At 43.2% G+C, this 21,668-nt stretch overlaps 1 protein-coding gene across 1 annotated transcript; it reads right to left on the bottom strand.

Annotated features, from left to right (window-relative positions):
* Window positions 1-9,135: 9,135 nt before the first annotated feature.
* mrps26 (mitochondrial ribosomal protein S26) lies at window positions 9,136-20,268 on the bottom strand. Its single transcript, XM_072256755.1, has 4 exons — window positions 19,963-20,268; window positions 19,036-19,182; window positions 16,921-17,044; window positions 9,136-11,053 (listed from the first exon to the last, which is right to left on the bottom strand). Exons 1-4 carry the CDS (start codon window positions 20,163-20,165, stop codon window positions 10,922-10,924), a joined length of 606 nt encoding a protein of 201 aa, XP_072112856.1. The 5' UTR covers window positions 20,166-20,268; the 3' UTR covers window positions 9,136-10,921.
* Between the last annotated feature and the right edge of the window lie 1,400 nt (window positions 20,269-21,668).

Genomic DNA, 21,668 nt, shown 5'->3' with positions numbered 1-21,668 from the left:
CAGGTCAAACAGGAGGATAGAGAGAAGGGACAGAGTTTAAAGAAGATTAACTTTATTTGTCACATGTACAGTGAGATGGATCTTTTGTGTCAATGATCAACACTGTTTAAAAATGTGCTGGGGGCCATTTGGCTTATCATGCCTACTCCGGTATTTCATTATAGCTGATCCATTTCCCTCTCAACCCCATTCTCCTGCCTTCTCCCGATAACCTTTCACACCCTGACTAATCAAGAACCTATCAACTTCCACCTTGTATGCATCCAGTGACCTGGCTTCCACAGCTGCCCGTGACAATGAATTTCACAGACTCACCACCCTCTGGCTAAGAAATTCCTACTGCTCTCTGTTCTAAAGGAACATCCCTCTACTTTGAGGCTGTGCCCTCTGGTCCTAGACCACCCTCACCCTCCTCCCACCATAGCAAAAAACCTCTCCGCATCCACTCTATCTAGATGTTTCAACATTTGATAGGTTTCAATGAGGTCCACCCTTCATTCTTCTAACTTCCTATGAGTACAGACTCAGGGCCATCAATCGCCATTCATATGAAAACTGTTTCACTCACGGGATCATTCTCGTGAAACTCCTCCGAACGCTCTCCAATGTCAGCACATCCTTTCTCACAATACTCCAAGTGAGGCCTCATCAATGCCTCATAAAGCCTCAACATTACATCCTTGCTTTTATATTCTAGTCATCTAGTTGCTACATGTCTGACATCAAGATACCATGCCCACAACTCACTAACCCTAACAGTACGCCTTTGGAACTGGAGTACCTGGAGGAAAACCACACGATCACGTACAAACTCCTTATAGAAAGCAACAGGAATTGCTGTAAACCAGTGCGCTAACTGCTACATTACAGAGCCACACTTTACGTTACCGTGCGGTTACCAAAAATTTGAAAATTCAACATTCATGCTATTAACCCACTAACTCACCCCACCACCACTACTTTATCATTTCCTGTCTGTCACCTTATGTACGGACACTCCTGTACCTAGAATCAATTTGTGGACACGCAATCAAACTATGTATAAAGCTACCTTATGTATTTATATTTATAATTATTGTGTTTTTTATTATTGCTTTCTATTAACTGTGTTTTTTCATGCTGCATCAGATCTGGAGTAACAATTCTTTCGCTTTCCTTTGCCTTTGTGAACTGAAAATTGCATTAAACAATCCTGAAACTTGAAGGTTAACTGGTCACTGTAAATTGCCCCTCACGTAGGGTGAGTTGATAAGACTGCGGGGAAAAGAAAACTGAGTTAGTGTACATATAGTGCAAATGTATCCTGGATAGTCAGCACACCAGAGAGCATGGCTAAATACTGCGTAACCGTGCCATACCTCACAGAATGTGCTGTGAATGAGAATGTGTATTAAAGGTATGAGATGGTGGTGGATGGACTTCCATTTATTTCACAAGCCTCTGGAGATCCCAGATAACATTATGGCCAATAAAGAGCAAGGAAGGTAATGCATCACTTTGCATTAGCCCGAGTTAAATCACAACTGCCTTCCCAGAGGCCAATTTCCCAACTGGTTCAGATCTTGCATCCAGACTACCTTGTGCACGGTTTACAATCTCAGTTTCATCCACAAACCTACTAATTTCATCATCGATATTCTCAGCAATATCATCATCATTATGTGCCATGTCATATAACATGGGCGATCATGACCATGATTGTACTTGGCAAAGTTTTCTGAACAGGTGGTTTGCCATTGCCTTCTTCTGGGCAGTGTCTTTACGAGATAGGTGACCACAGCCATTATCAGTACTCTTCAAAGAATGTCTGCCTGGCATCAGTGATATGGACCAGCTGCTCATACGACCATCCACCACCTGCTCCCCTGTTTCATGTGACCCTTATCGGGGAGGAGCGGGGGCTAATCAGGAGCCACACCTTGCCGAAGGGTGACCTACAGGGTAGTGAAGGGCCTTACACCTCCTGAGGTAGAGACGTATCTCTACCTCACCACTGATAGTGATATATATATATATCAATATATGACATATAGACTTTATACACACAGCGGCCACTTTTTAGGTACTTATGTACACCTGCTCATTGTAGAAATTATTTTTTTCTCCTTTGCACTTGTGTTTGGGAAATGACATTAAACAAATTTGAATCTTGAGTTAGGTTGTAGACTACCCAGGTGGAATAGGAGGTGCCGTGCCTCTCGTTTCTGATTCCCTTCACCTTGCCAGCAGAGGAGACTGAGGACAGACATGTCACTGTGGGAATGGGTAGGAGAGTCTGGATTTTGTGATGGACTGGGCTGCGTTCCCAAGTCTCTGCAAATTATTCTCACTGAATGCATACAGCAATAATTAGACTGGAGACTTCTTTCTTTAACATTTCACAGGTTGTGGGTATTAACCACAGTGAAATCACATTAGGCTGTGGAAGGAGATCAGATTTCAGGATCAGAACTAGGTCTCTTATCATTAATATGGTATGAAATTAGTTAATTAGGTCTTATACAGCATGAAATTAGTTATGTTGAAACAGCAGGACAGTGCAAAGACATGAAATTATTATAAATTACAAAATAATTAAATTGTACAAAAATGAATATTGAGGCAGTGTTTATAGTCTGTTCCTAAACAAGATAGCAGAGGGGATGAGGCTGTTCCTCTTTGTATATAGGTCTTCAGGCTCCTGATAGTAGTAATGAGAAACATAGAACATTGAAAACCTGCAGCACACTACAGGCCCTTCGGCCCACAATGCTATGCTGAGCATGTACTTACTTTAGAAATTACCTAGGGTTACCCATAGCCCTCTATTTTTCTAAGATCCATGTACCTATCAAAGAATCTCTTAAAAGACCCTATTGTATCTGCCTCCACCACCATTGCAGACAGCTCATTCCACGCACTCACCACTCTCTGCGTAAAAAACATCTCCTCTGTAGCTACTTCCAAGCACCTTAAAACTGTGCCCTCTCATGCTCGCCATTTAAGCCCTCGGAAAAAGCCTCTGTCTATCTATGTGATCAACGCCTCTCATCATCTTATACACCTCTATCAGGTCACCTCTCATCCTCCATTGCCCCAAGAAGAAAAGGCCAAGTTTGCTCAACCTATTCTCATAAGGCATGCTCCCCAATCCGGACAACATCCTTGTAAATCTCCTCTGCACCCTTTCTATAGTTTCCACATCCTCCCTGTAGTGAGTGACCAGAACTGAGCATAGTACTCCAAGTGGGGTCTGACCAGGGTCCGATATAGCTGTAACATTACCTCTCGGCTCTTGAACTCAATCCCATGGTTGATGAAGGCCAATGCACCGTATGCCTTCTTAACCACAGAGTCAACCTGCACAGTAGCTTTGAGTGTCCTATGGACTCAAACCCAAAGATCCCTTTGATCCTCCACACTGCCAAGAGTCTTACCATTAATACTATATTCTGCCATCATATTTGACCTACTAAAATGAACGACCTCACACTTATCTGGGTTGAGCTCCATCTGCCACTTCTCAGCCCAGTTTTGCATCCTATCAATGTCCCGCTGTAACCTCTGACAGCCCTCCACGCTATTCACAACACTTCCAACCTTTGTATCATCAGCAAATTTACTAATCCATCCCTCCACTTCCTCATCCAGGTCATTTATAAAGATCACGAAGAGAAGGGGTCCTGGAACAGATCCCTGAGGCACACCACTGGTCACCGACCTCCATACAGAATATGACCAGTCTACAACAACTCTTTGCCTTCTGTAGGCAAGCCAATTTTGGATCCACAAAGCAAGGTCCCCTTGGATCCCATGCCTCCTTACTTTCTCAATAAGCCTTGCATGGGGTATCTTATCAAATGCCATGCTGAAATCCATATACACTACATCTACTGCTCTACTTTCTTCAATGTGTTTAGTCACATCCTCAGAAAATTCAGTCAGACTCGTAAGGCACAACCTGTCTTTGACAAAGCCATGCTGACTTTTCTTAATCATATTATACCTCTCCAAATGTTCATAAATCCTGCCTCTCAGGATCTTCTCCATCAACTTGCCAACCACTGAGGTAAGACCCACTGAGTCTATAATTTCCTGGACTATCTCTATTCCCTTTCTTGAATAAGGGAACAACATCTGCAAACTTCCAATTCTCCAGAACCTCTCCTGTCACCATTGGTGATGCAAAGATCATTGCCAGAGGCTCAGCAATCTCCTCCCTCACCTCCCACACTAGCCTGGGTTACATCTCATCTGATCCTGGAGACTTATCCAACTTGATGCTTTCCAAAAGCTCCAGCACATCCTCTTTCTTGATGTCTATATGCTCAAGCATTTCAGTCCACTGTAAGTCATCCCTACAATCACCAAGGTCCTTTTCCATAGTGAACACTGAAGCAAAGTATTCATTAAGTAATAATGAGAAGAGGCCATGTCCTAGGTGGTGAGCGTGGGTGATTTGCATTTTATTGTACCTTGAGGCAAACAATTTCACAATGAAAGCAATATATCACCAATCTTGAATCTTGAAATAGGTTGTAGACTATGTCATCAAAGCCTGTAGCAAATGTCTATAGATGTACTGCAGAGAACATTCTAACTGGTTGCATCACTATCTGGTATGAAGGGGCCGCTGCACAGGATCAAAAAAAAAGCAGAAGGTTCTAAACTCAGACAGGTCCATCATGGGCACTAGTCTCCCAAGCATCAAGGACATCTTCAAATGGCAATGCTTCAAAAAGGCAGCATCCATCATTAAGAATCCTCACCACCCAAGACACGCCCTCTTCTTATTGCTACAATTAAGGTGGAGGTACCATGACCTTACCCTGAAAGACATTACAAATGGGGTTTTTATAAGAGTAATATAACTTAGAAGACGGCTGGTGGCGTCGTGACATCAGCGCCGGACTTCAAGCGAAGGCTCCTGAGTTTGAATCCAGCTGGCTCCCTTGCACGCTTTCCATCTGTGTTGGGTTGAGCATCGAGCTAGCAACTCGGCCTCATAAAAATAAGAAAGCCTGTTAAAAAAAAAACGCAGTCATGACAGTGTCCCGATGGCTCCACTCGGAGTTAAGGGCTTAAAAAAATATATAACTTAGACCATAAGATTACGGAGCAGAATTAGGCCATTTGGCCCATCGCGTCTGCTCCACCCTTTAATCATTGCTGATCCAATTTTCCTCTCAGCCCCAATCTCCTGTCTTCTCCCCATATCCCTTCATGCCCTGACTAATCAATAGTCTATCAAGCTCTGCCTTAAATATACTTAAAGACTTGGAATTCATAGCTGCCTGTTGCAAAGAATTCCACAGATTCACCACTCTTTTTGTTAGTCCTCCTGACTGAAGAAGGGAGGAAGTGGCCTGTAATGGAGTTCATCTCAAGAAGTGATGAAAACACTGACTCTATTTTTTTTAATTCCTCTGTATTTAACTATGAATTTAAAATCCACCATGACACATGCTGGGTTTGAGACTCATGTCCAGATTAACCCAATTCTCACAAAGTGGATATCAGTCCCCATCCTGTGACATAGATTCTACGGATGCTAGAAGTCTTGAGCAACAGACACACAAAATGCTGGAAGGAACTCAACAGGTCATTTGGTCCACAGTCCCAGTCAGATAGAGGAAAGGAGGCCATTCCCAGGGCTCCTTACTGATATATACTTCATATAACAAATACGAGGGGATAAATAGGGTAGATAAGGGGACAGTGTTCATCACTAAGGGCCCCCATCACCCAAGACATGCCCTCTTCTTATTGCTACCATCAAGAAGGAGGTATAGGAGCATGAAGACATGCACTCAATGTTATAGGAACAGTTCCTTACCCCCCACCATCAGATTTCTTAATGGACAATGAACCTGTGTATTTGTTCATTATGTGCCATGATTGTTCTTGGCAAATTTTTCTACAGAAGTGGTTTGCCTTTGCCTTCTTCTGGGTAGTGTCTTTAGAAGACTGGTGACGCCAGCCATTATCAATACTCTTCAGAGATTGTCTGCCTGGCCTCAGTGGTCGCATAACCAGGACTTGTGATCTGCACCAGCTGCTCATACGACCATCCACCACCTGCTCCCATGCTCACCCCACACCACCTAGAACCCTTGTACACTGCCTTTTTTTTTACTCTTTATTTACTACTTTTTAAAATTTAAAAAAATAAATTTATTATTGTAATTTAGTTTTTTTTATTATATACTGTAATGCAGTACTGCTACAAAACAACAAATTTCATGAGTATGCCTGTGATATTAAACCTGATTCTGATCCTGAAATAGGATTTGTAGACTGCAGATTGCAGGCAGTCAGAATCTTTTCCCCAAGGTAGCAATGTCAGACACCAGAGAACATACATTTATGATTGCGGGGGCGGTTTAAAAGGGGCAAATTGTTATTTTTTTACGCAGAGGTGCCTGGAATGTTTCACCTGGGTTAATAAAGGAGGCAGAGAGTTAACTGGAGTTTATAAACACAAGAGATTCTGCAGATGCTGGAAATCCAGAGTAACACATACGTAATGCTGGAGGAACTCAGTAGGTTAGGCAGCATCCATGGAAAGGAATAAGGAGTCAACATTTCAAATTTCTTGTGTTTATGAGGAAGTGGTCACTTAAGCTTTGGAGAGGCCACAGATGAAGTTCACCAGGATGCCGTGTGGAATAGAAGGCATGTACAAATAGGAGGCATTGGACAAACTTGAGTTGTATTATTTGGTACAGCAGTTTATAAGACTATCAAAGGCAATAGATAGAAAAGACAGCCAGTGTCTTTTTCCTGGAATCAGAATGTTTAATACTAGAGGACATGCACTTAGGGTGGGAGAATGTACAGGGCAGGGAAGCACTAGTTGAACAACCAAATTGGTGCAGTCTTTCATTGATTCTATTATTATTATTGTTATGGATTTACTGAGTATGCCCACAGGAAAATGAATTTCAGTGTTGTTTACATACTTAGACAATAAATTTACTTTGAACTTTTTTATACAGAGTGGCAGGTGTCTGGAATGACGTTCCTCTGACATTTTCTGTATGTAGTTCAATCCCCATCCTACTAGGAGCTTTACAAGCTGGTATTACTTATTTACTTTTTTGTTTATTATTTGCATGGTTTGTCTTCCTTTGTACAGTGGATGTTTGTCAGTCTTAGCTATGTATAGTTTTTCATAAATGCTATTGTATTTATTTCCTGTAAATGATTGCATGAGAATGAATCTCAAGGTACTATATGTGATATATACACACTTTGATAATAAATTTACTTTGATCTTTGAGGTCAGGCAGCCTCTGTGGAGGGAAATGCAGAGGTGATATTTCTGGCCGATTCCCTTTATCAGGACCTTTCATTGGGACTGATTCTGGTCTCATTCTGAAACATCAGCTGCTCACTTCCCTCCACAGATGCTGCCTGGCCTTCTGAGTTCCTCCTATATTTTGTGTCTGTTGCTCGATCCCAATCTTGCCAAGACCTTTAAGAATAAATTAATAACTGATGGAATGAAAAACCAAGATGATAACTACAATTGCTAAGTCTTTGCAACTCCTTTTAACCCCCTTCATTAAACTGCCACATTTTCTTTGGAACTGAGCTTGGTCACAACAAATCCAGATGTTAAGGATAAGTTTTGTGGAGGAATCCAACAGGTTGAGCAACATCTGTGGGAGGAAAGAAGTTCAAAGGTCAAATTTAATGTCAGAGAAATGTATACAATATACATCCCGAAATGCCTTTACTTTGCAAAACATCCACAAAAACAGAGAAGTGCCCCAAAGAATAAATGACAGTTTAAACATGGGCACCCCAAAGCTCCCCCCCAGCAGCAAAAAAAGGCGCATCAGTACCGTCACCGAACCCAAGCCTGTGCTAAGCAATAGCAAAGACACAGACCAGTTTCCCTAAAGGCATCGCATTTCATCCAACATTCAACATACCACAGGTTCTCTCTCTCCCTGGCAAGGGAGAGGGAGGTGTCCCCCATTTTCACAGCGAGCGGGGGACATAATAACAATTGTTAAAAGTCCGTTTCGTCGCGTTCTTCAAGCTCTGTGTCCGAAGCGGTGGGCATTTTGAGTCAAAACCACAGGAGCATAGCAGATAGCGCGATGCTATTACAGTTCGGGCAGTTCCGGAGTTTAGAATTCAATTCTGGCACCTCTGTATGGAGGAGTCTGTATTAAGGAGTCTCTGTATGTCCTCCCTGTGGAATGTATGGGTTTTCTCCGGGTACTTCGGTTTCCTCCCACAGTGCAAAGATGTACTGGGTAGGTTAATTGGTCGTTGTAAATTGTCCCCTGATTAGATTAGGGTTAATCATGTTTGTCAGGGGCTGCTGAGGTGTCATGGCTCAAAGGGCTGGAAGAGCCTACTCAGTGTTTTGCTATATAAATACAGTACTGTGCAAGGCTTGGGCACATACAGATAGATAGGGTGCCTAAGGCTTTTGCACAGTACTGTAGTAATTCTATGCATTGTACTGTAAAGCTGTTGCAAAAAAAAAGTTCATGACATATGTGAGTGATGATAAGCCTGATTCTGATATGGGTTCCCATTGTGGGCTAACAGTGGGAAGGGGGCAGGGAGAGGGAAATCATGGTTGGGAAAAGGGGGAGGGAGTGGGGAGCACCAGAGAGACATTCTGTAATGAACAATAAACCAATTGTTTGAAATCAAATGACCTTGCCTGGTGTCTTAGGGCTCAGTATGTCTGCACCTTGGCATTCTTTCTCTGCCACCTGTCCCACTCTGTCCCCATCCTGCAGCACTCCACTCTCACCATCCTTTGCTCCCACCAGATTTACAAACTCGCTCTCTGCTTCACATTGACAGAGACTGTGCAAAAATCTTAGGCCCTCCTAGCAATATACAGTATACATACCAACTTTTACACAGTACCGTGGGAAACAATTTGGTCTGTACTGTACATGTGATAAATAAATGAATGTGAATCTGAATGGATTATCCAGATTCTTCCTTTATTTTAAATAAACCACACTACCCCTACCCATTTTATATTTATTTATACAAAGAATCCTTTACTTACTGTTACAATCTATGAGTTCCTAATCTGCTGTATGAAGAATGTATCCACAGTGCTACATTTATTGATACAATGCAGCTTTAGGCCATTATATTTTCTTTTTTGATACATTATTCTATGATTACTGAAGTATATTTATTGCTGTAAAGCAACCTTAGGCATTTGTCTGTGGTGTCTTTATTGATAGAATGTGGCACAACACTTATTACAGTTTATTTATTGATACAATGTGTCTCAGTCTTTATTACATTGTAAAATGCAGAGCCCGTACAGCTGAAGTTTAACATTGAAATCAATTGACTTCACTTCGGAGAAATTTATTGTTTTAAATCTCAGCAGGTTTGTAACAGAGCAGTAAGCAAAGGAGGAGGGATGGCTATTGCCACTGGTACAAGAAAGATATTTTACAATTCATATTCTTCTCAGCTTTACGGTCCATACTATCCAGTTTGGAGCAGCATCTGCTCACAATATACAGATTTACAGTGAACTGTCAGATCAGCAGAAGAGGTCATTGGCTGCAGTCTACCATCACTGAGGGACTTTTTTTTAGTGGTGACACAGCGTGGAACAGGCTCTTTGAGCCACACCACCCAGCAATCCCCCAACTCAATCCTAGCCCACTTACAGGACAATTTATAATGATCAACTAACCTACCAACTAGCACAGCTTTGAACTGTGGGAAGAAACAGGGTGTTCCTGTCACTTTCAATAGCCCTACTGCCAACAAAGATGCAGGCAGGAGAAAATCATTGCGGACACTACCCACCCAACAAACTGGCTTCACCGAGCATCCATGCTCTGCCAGAACAGGTGGGATCTCCCAGTGGCCACCCATTTTAATTCCACTTCCCATTCCCATATGTTCATCCATGGCCTTCTCCACTGTCGTGATAAGGCTACACTTAGGTTGGGGTAGCCTCCAACCTGATGGCATGAACATTGATTTCTCAAACTTTCAGTAATGCCTCTCCCCACTTTCACCACTTACCATCCCCTTGTCCCTTTCATGTTATCTTCTTGCCCACCCATCGCTTCCCTCTGGTGCTCCTCCCCCCCCCACCCTTTTTTCTTTCTTCCATGGCCTTCTGTCTCTTTAACCAATCAACATCCTAGCTCTTTGCTTCATTCCCCCCCCCTTCCAAATTTCACCTATCACCTGGCATTTCTTTCTCCCCTCACCCCACCTTCTAAATCTACTCAGCTTTTTCTCCAGTCCTGCTGAAGGGTTTTGGCCAGAAACACCGACTTTACTCTTTTCCATAGATGCTGCCTGGCCTGCTGAGTTCCTCCAGCATTTTGTGTGTGTTGCTTGGATTTCTCTTGTTTGGCTTTCCCAAAAGCTTCCTTCTTGAAAGCACTGTAGGGCTATTGAAACAAAAAACTTCACACCATCTTATAAATTTCTTCCGCCAGGCAGTTAATCTGATCAAACAATCAAGTTAGCTCCCCCCAACCCCTCTATTACCTGTCACTGCACTGTAGCACTTTAAGCTAGTCTTTATAATGCTATTTACATTGTAAATACCTACTGGTATTGTGCATTTATGCATATTTTATCCCATATCTGTACTTTTAACTTTATTTTATACACCTCTTTATAATTGTTGGAACGTTGTTGTTTATTCTTGTATGTCACACCAACATAGCACAGTAAATTTCTAATACATGTAAATATATATGGTGAGTAAAGTTGATCCTCTCACCCATACTGTGACTGAAAGTGTCGATACTCTGATAGCTCACCTTAGCCTAGCTAAACAGTAAAAGGATTGCTCTGTTAGACTTCACTCATTCACCAAAGAGTTCCCCTCCCCTCCCTTCCCTTGCAGGGGAGCATTTCCCTACACCCTGCCGCTAAGAACTCAGCCAACAAGACTACAGTTGGGTTTGACCTACTGCAGCACCGTCTGTTTAACAATTCTACCCTCTTTGTCAATGGCGAAGTTATAATTCTGCGGGTTGTCCATTGCTTCCTCGATGCGCTGATCCAGGTTCTCCGGCGTAATGAAATTCTTTGCTTCCTCCTGTAAATTAGAAGAGTGAGATAATCAGTGTCACCAACAACCCAAACAGATTTCTACAGGTGTACCAGGGACAGTCTGGTCTGGAGGCGCAGGATTAGAAAAGGCTGCAGAGGATTCTGCAGAAGCTGGAAATCCAGAGCAACACACACAAAATACAGGAGGAGCTCAGCAGGTCCATGGAAATGAATAAGCAATCGACGCTTTAGGCTGAGACCCTTCATCAGGACTGGAAGGGAGGGAGGAAGGGACCAGAATAAGATGGGGGAGGGGGTGTACAAGCTAGGATGTGATAGGTGAGACCAGGTGAGGGGGAAGGATGGATGAAGTGAGAAGCTGGGAGGTAATAGGTGAAAAAGGTAACCAGCTGAAGAGTGAACCTGATAGGAGAGCAGAGTGGACCAATGAGAAGGAAAGGAGGAGAGGCAACAGAGGGAGTTGATAGGCACTTAAAGAGGTAAGAGGGAACAAAACATGGGGAATGGAAGAGGAAAGGGGAGGGGGAGAAATTGCTATCATGTAGTCAGGTAGGAGATGACCCACCTCGGCAGTGTCTTTAGTGCACTGCCAGGAGTGGAGGCAAATACAATACAAGCATTTAACAGGCTCTTACAGGGGCACATAAAAATGAATAAAATGGAGGGATATGGACTTATGTAGGCTGACAGGACCAGTTTAGAAAGATTTATTTACTATTTTAAACTTTTTTTTATAACCAATTTAGGAAGCTTCTTTCCTGTATCTGTCCATTTTCTCAACAAATCTCACTCAGGTGTAATACCCTAACTGTCCCTGCACAAAATCCGTTAAATAGTCTTTATTGCTTTCCTTGTTTTGTTGATAATTATTGATCCTGTTTATATATTCACATTTATTTCAGTTAGATTATTGACATTTGCACGTGTGACCGTTCTGCTAATTATTAATTGCTCATGACTGTTTGCACTATTGTCTTGTAATTTGTTGGTTGCTATTGTGTTGTCTGTTATGGTATCGTCCTGTGTTTTATGCTTGGCACTGGACTACAATCAATAGTGATGTGTTTCACATACTGGTTTTAAAGTGATTATGATTGTGATTTTAATTAATTGTTTAATTAGTTTGGCACAACATTATGGTCTGAAGTGCCTATTCCACATTCCTGTACTGTTGCGTTCTGTGTCCTGTATATTATTTTAAAACTATAATAGTTTTTATGAGGTTATAATACCCTCAAAAGGCATTAAAGAAAATGCCTTATGAGGATAGGTTGAACAAGATAAGGCTTTTTTCAAGTGACAGAAAATGAAAGGTGACTTGATAGAGGTGTACAAGATGATAAGGACCATTGATTGAGTGGACAGGAAGAGACCTTTTTCCAGAGTGAATAAGGCAGTATAATTTCAAGGTGATTGGGGGAAAATATAGGGGATGTCAGAGGTAGGTTAGCCCACACAGAGAGTGGTGGGTGTGTGGAACACACTGTCAGGGGTGGTGGTAGAGGCAGATACATTAGGGATATTTAATAAACTCTTAGATAGGCACTTGGATGATAGGAAAATAAATGGTTGTGTAAGAGGGAAGGGTTAGTTTGATTTTAAGAGTAGGTTAAAAGGTCAGCACAACATTGTGGGCCGAAGGGCCTGTAACTGTGCTTTAGTGTTCTATGTTCTAAATTGTGTTTTTTCCCCTGTAAAATAGTGTTTAATGTTTATTTTTTTTGTGAATGGTGTTTAAATGATGCTGCTGCAAGTAAGTTTCTCTTTGCACCTGTGCATATGTGTACTTAAGCATATGACAATAAGCTCAACTTTGACTCATCCCTACCACAGAAACATACTGGAAGACTGATCACGATTTCTCCCTCAACATGAAGATGACACTCCAAGAGGACCACAACCTTGTCGTAGGTTTGGAGGCTTGTGTGCCTCAATGACCCAGAGAGCTATGTTGGCTGGAGTCACGGCCTTGTGTTTTGGCTCTTGGTAGGGTCACCCATGCCGAACAGGCCAAAGGGTAGAGGCCAGACTAAGAGTGGTCCACCTGTCCTCCAGGTTCGGGGGTTCAGCTCATGGCTAACAATCCTGTCTGGTCAAACAAAAAACAGCAATGAAGAATCCTTCTTTATCTGTGTGTGAAGATATGGAGACAGAGGTGGAGGACCTTCATTGGTGCCCTAAATGCCAAAGGCATAACGAGAAGTAAGTATAAAGATTAAACCCCCACAGAAATGTTCAATTGCTTTTTTAAAAATATCAGTGTGGTTATTGTTCAATTGAAGGTCTTCAATATTCCTGCAGGAACTGTATAAGGAATACAACATTGTGATCTACTGCCTGCACCCAGTGTATTTCTGAGACTGACTGACAGGTGTCACTGTGGACCAGAGTGAACGTTACTTTGCCTACAAGCAGGGATCAGGCTATGAACCAAGTGGATCTCGCAGTGTATCTGCAGCACAACTTAAACTTCTCTTTGGACATCTGCAGAAAGCAGAACCACATGATGGGCCTGGAGTCATATACTTGTCATGATAGAGTGGAGGGACAGGTACATGCTAAAAACAATGATTAATCATCAATCACCTTATGGGCGCCTTGGCTTTCTGTTGTTGGACAAGTGAGAAAGAAACCTTACCCAGCAACAGGTGACGTATGATCCATTGTTCTCTGAAAATGCTAGATTAAAGTTCAAATAAGGAATTATCTGACCTTACAGAAGAAGACATCTCAAGATATAGCTAAATATGGGTGGGATAGCGTAAAGTTCAGAAAGGGGAAGGTATCAATATAGGGAACTGATGTTGTATCCAGACTAGCTTTGGCTTAAAATAATTATAACTAACCAATGAAGATTTTACATCTAATTGTATCTTAGCATGTGACTGAAACTATTCTAATATTCTCTTAACTTGTAATCACACAATTTCCTGTAATGATCAAAGTTATAAATTGTGGAGACTTGTGTAATTCGGGGGACAGTGTCTGGACTGGCTCTTTGAGAGATCAGTCTGTAACTTCCTCCATAGCATGCTATAAATAAAGAGTAAAAGCTTTGAGAAAGAATTACGTGTGTTAGTGTATCTGTGGTACATTGTTCTTGCATCGGGTCGGTCTACCACGACAGTCAGACCAGAGAAGGCTCTTGTACCTCCTAACTGAAGGTAGTAATGAAAAAAGGGCATGCAATGGATGCCTTCTGTGTGGTTAAGGACCACTTAGTAGTTGCTTGACAACCATTCTGGCTTTTATTCCAGCCCAAATATTTTTAATTTAAATTCCCTAGTGTATGCCATGGAGGAATTCAAACCAGGCCAAATAACAAAAGCCTTACAACGATTCCTGCAGTAATTTAGCTGCTACACTCCAAAGGGTGGTGGGGTGGAGCTACGTCTCTAGCACAGGAGGTGTAAGGCACTTCTTCCCACTGCTAATCTGCAGGTCCCCCTTCAGCACGGTGTAGCACCTGTTTAGCCACCACCCCACCCCCCAATCAGGGTCATGTGACATCATGGCAGCAGGTGGTGGATGGTCCTACGAGCAGCTGGTGCAGATCACAAGTCCTGGTTTTGCAACCACTGACACCAGGCAGACAATCTCTGAAGTTTATTGATAGTGGCTGGGGACATCTGTCTTGTGAAGACACTGGCCAGAAGAAGGCAATGGCAAACCACTTTTGTAGAAAAATTTGCCAAGGACAATCATGGTCATGAAACCATGGTCACCCATGTCATACGACACAGCACTAAACAATGATGGTGATGACACTACAAACAGTAGCATAGGTCCTAGACATGACTAAAGGATTTTCATTACTCTCAGAGTATTCCTAAGCTCCGATCTGTGCTCACCTCATCTACTCCTCCCATTACATCCCCACTTTCGTAGAATAGTACAGGTCCTCTGGCCCACAATGTTGTGCCAAATTTTTAAGCTAAACCAAGATCCATATAACACCTCCCTGCCACAGAGGTCTCGATTTTTCTTTCACCCATATACCTAAGAGACTCTTAAATCTCCCAAATGTATCTGTCTCTACCACCACCCCCACCACACTCTGTAAGGCCTCTGACATTCACCCCTACACTTTCCTCCAATCACCTTAAAATTAACCTTCGTCCGTTATGTGCCGTGTCATATGACATGGGTGATCAAGGTCTTCCCATAACAAAGATTGCTCTTGGCAAAATTTTCTGCAAAAAATGATTTGCCCTAACCATGGGGAGAACGTACAAACACCTGACAGAGGGCAGCAGGAACTTAACTCCAATTTTCTAATCACTATGCTAACGTGCTATTTAGGAGCCTTCTAGTCTCTTCTGGCTACATAACTTCTCTGCATATTCTGTACACGTGCCTACCTAAAGGCCCTTAGCAACACACACAAAATGCTGGAGGAACTCAGCAGGTCAAGCAGCATCTAAACAAACAGTCAACGTTTTAGGCCATGAACCTCTTCAAGACTGAGAAGGAAGAGGGAAGACACCAGAATAAAAAGGTAGGGGGAAGGGAAGGAAGACTACCAGGTGGGTGGGAAAGGTAAAGGGAGAAGTCACTAGATCACATTCCTTCCCCAGTCTGATGTTTGGTCTGAACAACATCTGAACCTCCTGACCATGTCTGCATGCTTTCATACATTGAGTCGCTACCGCATGATTGGCTGATTAGATATTTGCATTAATGAGCTGGCGTACAGCTTACCTCATAGGGCAGTCACTAAGTGTATGTACTTCTATAATAAATGTACTTAAAACTTTGAACTGTTTGAAATGTTTGGCAGCAGTCCAGCATCTCTGCAGGACTTTCATGTATCCAGAACAAAGATGCAAGCAGAAAAATCATCATGGACACTACCCAACCTGTAAGCTGTCTCTTCCAAAAGCTCCCTTCTGCAAAGCTCTATAGGGCTATTAAAACAAAAACTTCACATCGTCTTAAAAGTTTCTTCCCTCAGGCAGTTAATCCTATCAACCATTCTAGTTAGGGGGATACTTTATCTATTCCTCTTCAGCACGCCGGATGATTGCATTTCTTACTTTAATGGCCAAAAGATCCATTTTGCTGAATTGGAAAGAGATTAACCCTCCTACTGTATTTCATTGGTTTTCACAAACTATGGTGTGTTTGAATTTGGAAAAAATTAGAAGTGTGGTTTATGACCCTTCCATTAAATTTGAAAAAACTTGAAGGCCATTTATTCAGCATTTTCATATGATGTAATTTGACCATTTCCAAACTTATTTTATTTCTCTGTACTGTTGGTTGAGAGGAATGGAGTCGTCGACACTAAGGTTTTCTTCTTTTCCATTTTTACGTTGTTAGAATTGTCCAAGTCTTTTAGTTTAGTTGACTAATTCTGTTTAGTTTAGTTTTTTTTGGGATGGGGTTTGTTTTTTTTTCTATTTTTTTTCTTTTTCATGAGTTTTCTTGTTTTTTTTTTGTCCTGTATTACTCATTGTTATCCTACACGATTGGGAGTTTTTTCAATTTATACTATTTGATCTTATAATTACTCATTTTAAATACAACAATGTATCTCCTACTATTTGTATTATTGCTATGTTATGCTTTTATTTTATGAAACTAATAAAAAGATTGAAAAAGAAAGATACTTTATCTATTAACCCATTCACTGCACCGTAAACACTTTAAACAACTTTGTATACATAATGTTATTTATTTTGTAAATACATATTGGTGCTCCAGTATCCATCCACAGTCCAAAGACGTATTGGTTAGCAGATTAATTGTTCGTTGTAAATTGTCCTGTAATTAGGCTAGGGTGTGTGCTGGACGGCCAGCTCTTTGGGCTGGAAATGAATGACCCTGCAGTATTTCTAAATAAATAAATAAAGAGTGAACGAGGCCCTGGTGCCAGAGCGCAGAGCCCACCTGAAGTTGCAGAACCTCCCTCTCCTTCTCACTGAGGAACTCCCTCTGCTTCTGTTCTCTGTAGGCAGCAGCCTGCTGCTTCCGCTGCCGCTCTACTTCCATCTCCTGCCGGAGTCGCTCCTCTCTGTTCCAAGACAAAAACAAGGCAGCGCTTATTTAAAATTTAATTCATTTAGAGATGCAGCAAGGAACAGGGGCTTACAGCGCAACGAGCCCGGGCAGTGCAATTACAGCCATGTGACCAATTTAATTAATTTATTTATTTATGGAAACAGTGCAGAACAGGCCCTTCTGGCCGAACGAGCTGCACTGGCCAGCAGTGACATCAACCTAATCACAGGACAATTTACAATGGCCAATTAACCTACTAACCAGGAAGTGTTTGGACTGTGGGAAGAAACGGGGGCACCCGGAGGAAACACACACGTTCACAGGGAGAGCATACAAATTCCTCACAGATGGTGTAGAATTGAACTCTGAACACTGGAACGCCACGAGCATTGTGTTAACCACTAAGTAACAGTGGCACCCTACCCATTCATCTCTGGAACATGGGAGGAAAATGGAGCACCTGGAAGAAACTCACGTGATCATGGGGAGAACATACAGTCTCCTTACAGACATCGGCAGGAACTGAACCTGGGTCACTGGTGCTGAAATAGCATTACACTAACCGCTACGCTACCATGCCACCCGTTCTAGTTCCAGTCTCATTTACCAGTGGAAAAAACTTTCCTCCCTCTATCTTATTTATAGCTGTGATTTGCCATTGTTGCCCTCTGACCTTGAGCCAGGAGAACATAGAACATAACCATTGGCCTTCTTCACCCTCTGATGGCTCAGTGGCTGTGATATAAGTCATGCTCCCTTACTGCTGCTGCCATCAAAAAGGTACACGAGCCTCAGAACTCACAACACCATGTTCAAGTTCAACCATCAGACTCTTGAACTAATGGGAATAACTTCTCTTGCCCCACTACTCAACTGTTCCCACAACCTAAGGACTCACTTTCAAGGATTCTACATCTCGTGCCCTTGATATTTATCACTTAATTTATTATTAAAATTATTTTTTTTTCTTTTTGCATTTGCACTTTGTTTTCTTTTGCACACTGGTTGTAGGCCCAGGTGGTGTGACTTTCATTGATTCTATTATAGTTATTGGATTTATTGAATATACCCACAAGAAAACGAATCTCAGGGTTATACAGGGTGACATATATGTACTCTGATAATAAATTTAGTTTGAACTGTTCTCATCGCTTTCTGACCTTGTATCAGAAGTTTATAATCTACAGCTGCCCACCCTCAATGCCCTCACCTTGAGTCGTTCGTTTGTTACGTGCCATGTTGTATGACATCATCATTGCGTGCCATGTTGTATGATGTAGGTGATGATGGTCTTTCAATGGTATTTTTGCAATTTTTCTACTGAAGTGGTTTGCCATTGCCGCCTTCTGGATAGTGTCTTTACAAGACGGGTTGACCCCAGCCATTATAAATACTCCTCAGAGATTGTCTGCCTGGCATCAGTGGTTGCATAACCAGGACTTGTGACATGCACCAGCTGTTAATATGACCTACACCACCTGCTCCCATGGACTTATGTGACCCAGGTCAGGGGCTAAGCAGGTGCTACACCTTGCTCAAGGGTGACCTGCAGGCTAGCACAGGGCAGGGGCACCTTGCACCTTCTTTGGTAGAGACACATCTTCAGCCTGCCAACCATGACCTACAGTCGGGAGTCATAATACTTAACTGTTGGTCTTCATCGCCCTCTGATGAGTCAGTGGCTGTGACATACAGCTGCCTGCTCTCATTATCCACTGTCCTTGAGAGAGGAGTTTTATGATTTACATACACAAAATGCTGGAAGAACCCTGATGAAGGGTCCGGCCCAAAACATTGACTGTTCATTCATTTTCATAGATGCTGCCTGACCTGCTGTGCGTTGCTGTGGATTTCCAGCATTTGCAGAATCTGAATGGCCTGCTGAGTTCCTCCAGCATTTTGTGTGTGTTATCTGCAGAATATCTTGTTTTATGGTTTACAGCTGGCTGCTCTCTGACCTAGAGAGGTGGTGCCTGACGAAGTACTACCTCTACACGGACTCACCGGAGTTTCTGTAGCCGCTCATTCTCCCGGTCATTGAACTCCATCAGCTTTCTGTGCTCCTCAGCTTCCTGCTTGGCTCGCTCCTCAGCCAGCGAGCCCACCTCCTCCTCGTAACGCTTCCGCAACACTGCTTCCTTGAATTCAGCCCTTCGTAAAGAGCGGGTGAAATGATAACTCAAACAGTGAGGCAAAGAAAAGATGTAGAATAACCTTCTCCGGCATCTCACTTTGTGTCCTAATCTTCACATACTGACTTTTTACTGAGCAACCAAGTACAAGACAGGTGGAAGAGAAGCACTGCTATTTACAGTCCCAGATCAAATCCTGGGAAACAAAGTTGCACAATCCAAGTTTTGAGACAGTTTGATTGTTAGCACAGTGCACCAGCCAGATACTCAAGGCAGAATAACCCCACATCCCTGCACATAATTAGTGTATTCCTGTCTATATTGCTGGTGCCCCTTTCACATATTCCAGATGTTCCCTAGCCCCTTGACCAGTCTCCAGATGTGTCCCAGCCCCTGCCAAGATTCCAGATGTGTCCTGGACCTTTACCCAGATTCTAGATGTCTCTCAGCCCCGACAACATTCCAGACGTGCATCAAACCCCGTCCAGATTCCAGATGTGCAAACCACTGACCAGATTTCAGACGTGCCCCAGTTCCCATCTAGATTCCAGATGTGTCCCAACTTCCCAGACAGATCCTAGATGTGCATCTACCCCCTGCCCTGACTCCCGGTGTGTCCCAGCCCCCTTCCACCCCGGCAATATTTCCGATGTGCCTTCGTCCCCCTCCAGCTTCCACTTGTGTCCCGTCCCCCGCCATCACACATTCTCTGCCCCTGTTCTCAACACAGATGTGGCCCGAACACAGCCACGTACCACCCACCCACCCACACCGACCACAGTGCCCCTCTCTGACAGACCTCAGTGCCCCCATGATGGCCTCGTACTGCCGGTAGCGCTCCTGCACCACCAGCAGCTCCTCGGGGTGGACGAGCGTGGGGACCCGGACTCGATCCACCTTCGACTTGGCGGGCAGGTCGGTGCGCGACTTGCGGCCGCGGGCAGGGGCCGGGCGAGCGCCCAAGGCTCGGGCCGCGAGCAGTGAGCGGCAGCGGGCCCACATCTCGGCCGAGCGGGACGGCGAAGTCTCCGGGTGTGGGTCGGTCGAACAGCAGCTCCAGCTTCTCACATAAGCGCCGCCATGACCGGAAGCGCCTGCTGCCTCCAGCGGGGGTCAAAGGTCTCCTCGCTGTTTGCCCACGTGGGTAGGACCATGCTGCCGAGCCAGAGGTTCTCGCAGCTGCTCGAATGGTTTTAAAATAGTAAAGGCTGAACAATTGGATAATAGCTCTGCAGGATAAACTTTGCAATCCTTAGGCATCTACTTCTTTTTGGTGTTAGGGATTTTGAATTAGTTTATTATTGTCACATTCACCGAGGTACAATAAGCCTTTGTTTGCGTGCCATCCAGACAAATCATTCCACACATCGAAGAAGTTAAAAAAACAATGCAGAACTAGTGTGCAGTTACAGAGAAAGTGTAGTGCAGGCAGCTATATCTCTCTTTCCACTCCCTATTCTGACTCCTCTCTTAACCCTGCTTGCCTACCCGTCACTTTTCTGTGGTCTCCTCCCCTTTCTCCCTTGGTCCTCTGTCCTCTCCTATCAGATTCATTTATCTTCAGCCCTTTACCTCTTCCACCCAGCCTCTTACTTCATTACCCCGCTACCCCACCCACCAACCTTCCCTCTCACCTGGTCTCACCTATCACCTGCCAGCTTGAACTCCTCCCCTCCCCCACCGTCTGATTTATTCTGGCTCCAGCCCCCTTCCTTTCCGGTCTTCATGAAAGGTCTCAGCCCGAAATATCAACCGTTTACTGTCCTCTGTAGATGCTGCCTGACCTGCTGAGTTCCTCCAGCATTTTGTGTGTGTTGCTTTGATTTCCAGCATCTGCAGAATGTCTTGGTGTTTAGAATACAGGTTGACCATTCCTGAAGTTCTTGGAGCCAGAAGTGTATTGGATTTGGAAATATCTGTATTTACATAATGATATAACTTGGGGATGTGGTTTGCATTACATATTTGGTATATATGTACCCCCTGAAGGGAGTTTTATATAATATTTTTAAATAATTTTGTGCATGAAACAATAAGCAGCTGTTGGCCATCACCATCATTCCCAGTTCTGACTTTATGTGCTACTGGAAAGCAGTCTTTCCTTGCATTTGTTCATCACACAGATGTATGGATGCAGCCGGTCAGTGTGTTAAGATTTTCGTCAGCAAAGATCTTGGCAAATCTATCAATGAATTTCTCTGTTGCTTCATGATCAACAAATGCATTATCACCAGAAATCTTTTAAAAAGTATTGCTGTGCCTTTTCTTAAAGTTCTGCAACCATTCTGCTGAATGTTCACAATAGCCTTCAGTTTTCGGTTCATTGTGATAGATCTTTGCTTGTTTCGTGATCAACACACTGTTAAGTGGCAGATCTGTTCACTCTGACAGTGATGAATCCACTCCTTGAATACACATTGGAGATCTTCATTATTCGCTTCATGCAGTGCGTATCCGAAATCTGCAGAATCCCGATTTTTTTCCTCAGGGTTTATACCTGAAACA

Source organism: Mobula birostris, chromosome 4, assembly GCF_030028105.1.
Source record: "Mobula birostris isolate sMobBir1 chromosome 4, sMobBir1.hap1, whole genome shotgun sequence".
Taxonomy (NCBI): Eukaryota; Metazoa; Chordata; class Chondrichthyes; order Myliobatiformes; family Myliobatidae; genus Mobula; species Mobula birostris.
The sequence above is the reverse complement of the archived record's forward strand: the minus strand, read 5'-3'. Positions and strand labels throughout refer to the sequence as shown.